General features: G+C 38.2%; 1 protein-coding gene across 1 annotated transcript; it reads left to right on the top strand.

The window, feature by feature from the left end:
- Positions 1–288: 288 nt before the first annotated feature.
- Positions 289–7,799, top strand: shox (shox homeobox). The gene is made up of 6 exons (XM_030787156.1): positions 289–538; positions 2,207–2,415; positions 5,085–5,142; positions 5,427–5,515; positions 7,186–7,398; positions 7,710–7,799. The coding sequence occupies exons 1-6, from the start codon at positions 289–291 to the stop codon at positions 7,797–7,799; spliced, it is 909 nt and encodes a 302-aa protein (XP_030643016.1).
- The last annotated feature ends 261 nt before the right edge of the window (positions 7,800–8,060 follow it).

The raw sequence follows: 8,060 nt of genomic DNA, 5'->3' as shown, positions 1-8,060 counted from the left end.
GAATTGTAATTGTATTAGCAGACTCTATTGCAGCATTGATTTCAGGAAAAGCTGCTGAAAGTTGAATTCAGACGGCAGAGCCGCCTATAATTGCTCGAGACATGGCGATGGGGGCTGGGCTGAGGTAGCCATGTATAAATAGTGTGATCTCAAAAACACAGACATAGCAGCAGGAGTGATCTAACCTTCTATACCCTTAAATATTGCCGCTTTCACAACAGCAGAGACTCAGAGACTCATATTAGGTAATATAAAGTGGATTTCTGTGTTCAGGACTTCTCGTCAGACATGGAAGAACTTACGGCGTTCGTGTCGAAATCTTTCGATCAAAAAACCAAGGAGAGCAGCAAGGAGAGTATCACGTACAGGGAAGTTTTGGAGAGTGGCTTAGCGCGAGCCAGGGAGCTCGGGAACTCAGAGACAAACCTTCAGGACATTACTGAAACCAGCAACCATTGTGCTGTACATCTATTCAAGGAACATGTAGAGCTCGAGAAAGAAAAACTGAAGGAGTTTAACGTTGCAAGGGCTAGTGAAGGTAAGTTTTCCAATGCTTCATCCTCTGCCTGTACTGATTTCTATTAGGAAGAGACTGTGATCGGACGCGTGATGAAATAGATTTGTTCGTGCAGCATCGATGGTGGAAGGAGATTAACTGTATGTAGAACGTCTAAAATGTCTTACAATACTAATAGACTGCCAAGACTGAACACATTCACAACTATTGAGTGAAATACGTACCACGATGGCTCCCAGAGGCAGGCATGTGTGTTGAGTAATTTCAGCTGTAATTCTCATGCTATATCCACGCTGTATACGATATCGTGTAGTGCGTGCTGCAATTATAACAATTAAGGAAAAAGCAATTATTGCATAAATATTTGGTGGACATCACAATGTGTCAGGCGTTTGATTTATGGAATGGTTTAAGGCTATATAAATGTACATAAAACTGAGTAATCAGGTGTCATTAAAATGCTATTCAAATAATAGGCCTCAATCCGTTCACTGCAAATGTACCAACACAACGACAGTTTATTCAAGACATTCGTGCTCTTTATAAGGGCAAGGGGAATTATAGATATTCGTGTTTTCCACAAACAATACGTTTGAAATGTATTTTGCACATAGTCTAGTTCCTTTTGCTTCTGCCACAAATGTAAAACGATTAGTTACGAGAGAAGTTGACATGATCCCACTGAAATTTGTGTCCAGAGAAATATAGGTTTGAAAAACAATAGTATGCATGTTGTCATGAGAGGAAGAAGAAGAAGAAGAAGAAGAAGAAGAAGAAGAGGAAGAAGAAGAAGAATAGCAACAACAACAAATAATAACAAATAATGATAATAATAATAATAATAACAATAATAATAATAATAATAATAATATATCCACCACATTATTACCTTTAAATGAAAGCCATTTTTCATTTATGGCTCAACAATACATTATGGCGTTGAAACTAATTTCAAACGGATGTCATTTTCACCTTCTCAACATTCCCCTCAGATCACAAAGTTCTGTCACGAATCCACGTCTTTCCTAGTATTGAGAATGCAAGCATGATTCGAGTGTCGCTTGGCTTTCGTAAATCCCACAATAGCAACATTTGGGGTCGCTGGTTGTTCTTAGCTACAACACTGTTCTAAGGTCAGTCTAAGACATTTCATAAACTATTTGGCGAACACAAGTCTTGTATTGACTTTTTTGGGGAAAAGGCCATATCTAAAATTGAAGGTTTAGGGTGTCATCGTGGCAAGCCTGCATTTTTTTATAGAGTTGTTCTACTCCATAAACATGATCATTCTTCATTATGGGGCTTTCTCAGTATATTCTGAACGTTGACGTGGTACTCAGAATTGCAATGTTCCAATAAACGAAAATTAAACGCTTCTTCCTGAAATTTAAGAACAGTTGTAAATTAGGCCACCAGTGTTGTATAAAACCTTGCTGTATCGAAACAGTTAACCTTTTGCCACCACACATTTTACAGTAGACAGCGGCATACTTGTTTAAAGTACATCCGATAGGCTACATATAAAAGTCTAAATATTTTTATCGGCATTAATAACATTTTTCTTGGGTGCAAATATTGTTTCATACAAAACCTATCGCAGTTTATGAGATTTAGATTTTAAGACATACGTTAAGAAATTTAATACACATTTAGAGGAAGCTTGTGTTCAAATCCTTTTTTCTCGCACAGGGATTTATGAATGCAAAGAGAAGAAAGAAGACGTGAAATCCGAGGATGAGGATGCACAGAGTAAATTGAAGCAAAGACGGAGCAGGACAAATTTTACTTTAGAGCAACTGAACGAACTGGAGAGGCTATTTGATGAGACGCACTACCCGGATGCCTTCATGCGAGAGGAGCTAAGTCAAAGGCTAGGGTTGTCGGAAGCCCGCGTACAAGTAAGCTGATTGTTTCAGTTCAATACTAAGATGTTGATTGAACTTCAGATGAAGAGAGTGATAAAATCTTGCTGCAAAGATCAGGTTTCATACTTACAAATGAGCTTAAATTACACTAATCTTTGTTGAACAGGAATTTTGACAAAGTAAGACGACCTTGCGATAATTGTAACGCAGCAACCATCCAAGGGAAAACTGATTACGCAAATGGAAACCATGCAATTTCGATCGAACACATTGACTGGACAGATGAAGAAACCTATTAGTTGACAAACTGTCTCATGTTCTGTGGGTTTACTTAGGAAGCAGTCAGTCTTTTTTTAACGCAAAATTTGCATACACACTCCTGACTGTACACCGCCCTTCAGCACCGTAGTGTGCCCTTGAAGACGTTGTGTAGATGTATGAGACTGATAATGTTTATATACAGTTAGCATTAATGTTCAGGTTTACCATAAACCAGAGGGCAGAGAGTAAGATATTGAAGAAAAATTTAATTGTCACCCAGAAAGTCGGTGTTGAATGGTCTTCTACGACAAGAGCAGCATGAAATTATTATTATTATCATTATTATTATTATAATTATTATTATTATTATTATTATTATTATTATTGGATAAAACTGAGAAACCACTCGCCAAACCTATTTATAGTGCGCCCACCCCCAAAAATACAAAGAAAGAAAAAAAAAACAGGACAGGCGAAATCGTCCATAAAACATGTCTATTCCTGTGTTTACTTCACCAAACAAACAGTAAACAAAGAATATCTGTGCGATCACAGTAGAAGAAGTCGGGTTGAAATACTCCTTTTAACTTGTTTCGCAGCCAAATTCAGAGCAAAACTTGCTCACGGTCCGCGGAACGATCTAACCACATCATTAAAATTAATGAAGAGGTTGAGCTTGTGCTGCAGGGGACACCTTCTTATGTCACTCACCTCATTTTCTCCAGCGTTATCTTTGTAATATCTGCCACTGACTTGATATACTGTTCACATAAAAATGTATTACAAATAATTCAGTTTTACCGTAACTCCTACTGCTGCATACCTCATGTTCGGCAATTTAATAGAAAGAATAAGTAATATTGGGTAGCGGTGTGACAGCTTGGAAGCACAACATTTTTAAAATGTCGTTTTAGAAGCACAGACAAAATCTAATTAAGGCTTACCAAATAGTGTGTGAGCACAGCACCCAAAACGTAATTGGAAAAAATGCATGCCATTTAAAACAAGGCTCTTTACATCTTTAAGAGCCAAAGACGGTGAGTGTATCAGAACGCCTCTATAAAAGCCGCGACATTTCATGTCTGTAGCCAAGGGATATATTTCAATTTCAACTGAAAATCTATTGTAAGTAAATTGTAAGACATGGAGTAGATCGCTGATATTAACCTGTTACTGTAGTGCAGAACAGAAACCCCACACCGACCAGCTGTCAAGAATCTAATTGAAAGTTATGAGACCTTGGTGAAGAGCAGGCAGTAATTCAATTACGACTAATATCTCTTGGTTTCTGGTGCAGAGCTAAATTAAATGTCATTATTCACTGTCTCTAATAAAAATCAAAAGGAAATCAGATTAGGGTATTTGTGAAACGCATCATTGAGTGGTCCTTAATGAAGAAATAACTGTCTAAACCAGTGTAGCTCAGTTTGCTTAGCATACGGCTGGGTAATTGGAATCGATCTTGAGCTGAAAAATGTTTGATTTATTGGAAGTATGAGTGTAGTTGTTGAGATAATGCGTGAAACGACTCAAAATAAATCAAAACGATGCACAAGCATAATAATAATAGGCTAATAATAATAATAACAATCATAATAATCATAATAATAATGTAACAGTGTATTTTTAATTATTCCTCTGTAAAATGTTTTTTTCCCGAATTTTTTATCCTCCATTTTTCAGAATAAATCTGGGGCATGTTTACAAAATTTCAAGACCATTTTGCATTAACTAGGCTGACCTCATTTCAAGTACTTTGGTGTTGTTTTATGTCACCGCTTGTCTCCTGTGTAATACAATTGTCCGTGAGACTGAGGTGCACTAAGAATCATACGATTCTATTAAAATAGCAAATTATTGACAAGTGCATTATTGAACATTCATTAACCTACACTGAGTAGACTTCATATCCCGCAAAATGGCTCCGGCACCTTGCGTAGCCTAATTAAGCATCGTAGTTTATGGGACCTCTGGTCGATAATTTTGCCACTCTAAAACATGATAATTAAGAAGAACCGGAGAGTGAGATAATATGATTCACCACTGATAATTAGGTTAATAGTAAATGACAATGTATTCTTTCCGAAAATACGATATTTGGCACGTAGACTCAATTAAAATTGCCATAAAACATTTGCAATGCAACGATACTTGCCTTTATCCTTATTGAGATGGTCTAAATGAGTGCAGACATTATTATAATCATTTTTACATTACATCACTTCTCCTTTTAATAACACTTGTAAAATAATATGCTGGCCTAATACTAGATTGTTGGCAGGCGAGACAGTCCATTTTAGGCAGAAGCATACATGGTAGGTTCTTCACAAAACTTAAAATAAACACCTTTTAATTCATCTGTAGGCCCAGCTCAAACAAGAAATGTTGGCTAATTGATCTACAACTTCCTCGAATATTTATTAATATTTATTCATTTTCAGGTTTGGTTTCAAAACAGAAGAGCGAAATGTCGCAAACAAGAAAATCAGATGCACAAAGGTAGGCCCTCCACTATTTGATTTTCACATACGCTGCCTTTCTTTTGTTATAATTGTGACGATATATTACGATGTCTCGTTTAACTTATAAGTGTAGTTTTTACATTCTTAAAAATCAAGAACATTTTTTACTTGTGATGAAGTTTGTTCTGCATCGTCAATACGTTGTTTCTGCATTGCTCGTTTATGAATACAGCCGTACGTAGACCTACAGGGTCAAATGAGTGGATGCTGAAAAGGCGTAATGTAGCCGTGAGATTTACTGAGATTTTATTCACTTTCTAGGTGTTATTCTGGGCACAGCAAGCCACTTAGACGCATGCCGGGTGGCTCCATATGTGAACATGGGGGCACTTCGAATGCCATTTCAACAGGTAATCTTTTAGAATCATCAACATGAGTGTATCCAAAATAAACAGAATATGCAAAATATGCATTGTTAAACTGGCCAAGTTGTCTGGTTGGTCCGACAGTGGGTCGTATTTGTCCATAGTTCAGTTTGACAGAAGTTTTCACGCACCGCTTTTCATTTGGACAGGTTACCATATCCGATCTTAAGTGTCAAATGATCACTACAAAGTATAGTCCTCAAGGCAAAAGGAACGATTTGCAGACAGATAATTAATAACACGGACTGCATAGTCCGAACCCTGCTCTTAGGGAGTCGCGACTGAGGTTACAGCAGAGAGGCAGGGTTACGGACCAAAGCGTACCTTTCACCTCTGGGTGTCGATGACAGGCGATTGAGATTAGAGATGGTCATTTGATCTGGTCTCTTTTTAGAGGAGCCTGTTGAAGAACTGTCTCCATCAGTCAGACGAAAGAGCACCCCTAATAAAGCTAACATTGCGGCAAGGCGCAAGCAGATAAAAGAGATTATGAAAGGAGAGAAATAAAGCGCTGATGGATATTGGCATTGAGCGGGACCGGCCGGGCCGAGGCGTGAGGGCTGCGTACTGATCACCACAACACTAAGGCGAAAACTGGCGCTTGCGCGTCTCCCACAAATGTCCACCACCTGTTGTTCTGACGGCTCATACAGCAGTGCTGACAATTTTCTGGAGCCTTGCTATTATGTGTCAGTGTCTTTCCAGATAGAACGAGCCCATTTCTCCATATGATGTGAGTTTTGGCCGCGCAGACAAAACATAAAAGGCCAAGATATTTTCCAAAAGTGACTCCAGTTTCTTAATCATGTACAAGACTTTGAATACAAATACAAATGACTGACAAAATATTGTCATCTAAAATCTTGTCATAATGTATGTTTCTTTTTATAAACTCGTTTTTATAATTATTTTCACTCTAGTTGATCCTCCTTTCATTCACAGTGATGTCTGCTGATGTGGAATATGAAAAAAAACAGAAAATGAAAAATTGGCAAAAATACACTCCGCTAGGCAGAGGTTGTATTTGACTTGGATGAGGAAACATAAAGCTTTAAACTTCTTTTTTTATTTTCCCCCTGTTTGAAATGCACGAGAAGTGTAAAAAAGTGGAGCTCTTTTGCTTAAGTTGGGAGATACATAATTTTCACCTCGCTTTAGAAAATAATTGCCAAGGATGTTGAACTGGATATTTTATAGTGTGTGCTTATACTACTCCCCCTTGCACAGGAATACATCTGAATAAATATTTATAACTGTGAATGTGTGAATATTTTGGTTGCAGAAATTGTTTGTTTATGCAATTGAATATTTAATTAGAATTAAAAGATGTTGCAGATTTTTAAGCATGTATGGAAAGTTTCAGTGTGGGTCAAACTAATGTGTCTTGATTTTAAACTTGGTGGGATTTCTTTAACTATTACCTTGTCTGAACATACTGCAGGATTCAATTACGTAAAAAATTGCTCACATGCAAAAGAACACACTGAGAGTGTAGGCATTTGACTATTTTCATTAAAAACACACAGTAAGTAAACCCCTTTAGAGAATTTCAGCGGGACCTGAACAGTATCTGACTTGGAAACCTAATCCCTGGCACTATTTAAACTGACCTGAATGACACCGGGTAACTCTGTTTGTTTTTGGTTGTCCTGTAGGTCCAAGCCCAGTTACAGTTAGAGGGGGTAACACACTCTCATCCTCACCTGCACCCACACCTGGCAGCTCATGCTCCATACCTGATGTTCCCACCCCCACCCTTTGGACTACCAATTGCATCACTGGCGGACTCGGCTTCAGCAGCGGCTGCCGTGGCAGCCGCTGCCAAGAGCAACAGCAAGAACTCCAGCATTGCTGACCTGCGACTCAAGGCAAGAAAACACACCGAGGCGCTGGGACTCTGACCCCCATGGGCTTCTCTGCTGCTCTGAACTGATAATTGCTTCTCACACAAGACTGTGCTTGTGAAAAGGCCGTGACACTCACAGTTAAAACAAAACAAGAGAAAAACCACAGACAAAAGAAAATGTACTGCAGAAAAAAAAAGATAGTGAGGGAGAGGGAGAGGGTGAGAGAAAGAAAAAAAAAAGAATGAAAGAAAATTGTCACAACAAAAACACTTGTAGAAAAAAAAAAGGTCATTAAATACCAGTGAAATCACCTTTTACTTTTTGCTCAACAGGCAGGACTGCTTGGAGGCCAGTGGCTCAACCCTTTCCAGCCACACATCACAGCCCCAGGACCGTACAAAAATGTCTGGATGTCTGTCTGAGAGCCTGCCCTTAGGAGAGAGGAGAAGACAAAACAAAACAAAAACAAAACAAAAACAAAACAAAGCAAACAAAACAAAACAGAAAAAAACCTCCCCTCATATTTAGAAAATGGGCAAGGCAAAGAGGCAGACACAGCAAGGTTAGAAATCGACCAATGCTCGCTTCACAAACTGTTTGACGGACAGACTCTGAAAAGTTTGGATCCTCAACCTTATGTATAAAAAAAGAAAAGAAAAAAAAAAAGAAAAAAAAAAAGAAAG

The sequence above is a fragment of the Chanos chanos genome, chromosome 10 (genome assembly GCF_902362185.1).
Source record: "Chanos chanos chromosome 10, fChaCha1.1, whole genome shotgun sequence".
NCBI classification, from domain to species: Eukaryota; Metazoa; Chordata; class Actinopteri; order Gonorynchiformes; family Chanidae; genus Chanos; species Chanos chanos.
This window is presented reverse-complemented; position numbering and strand designations above follow the sequence as displayed.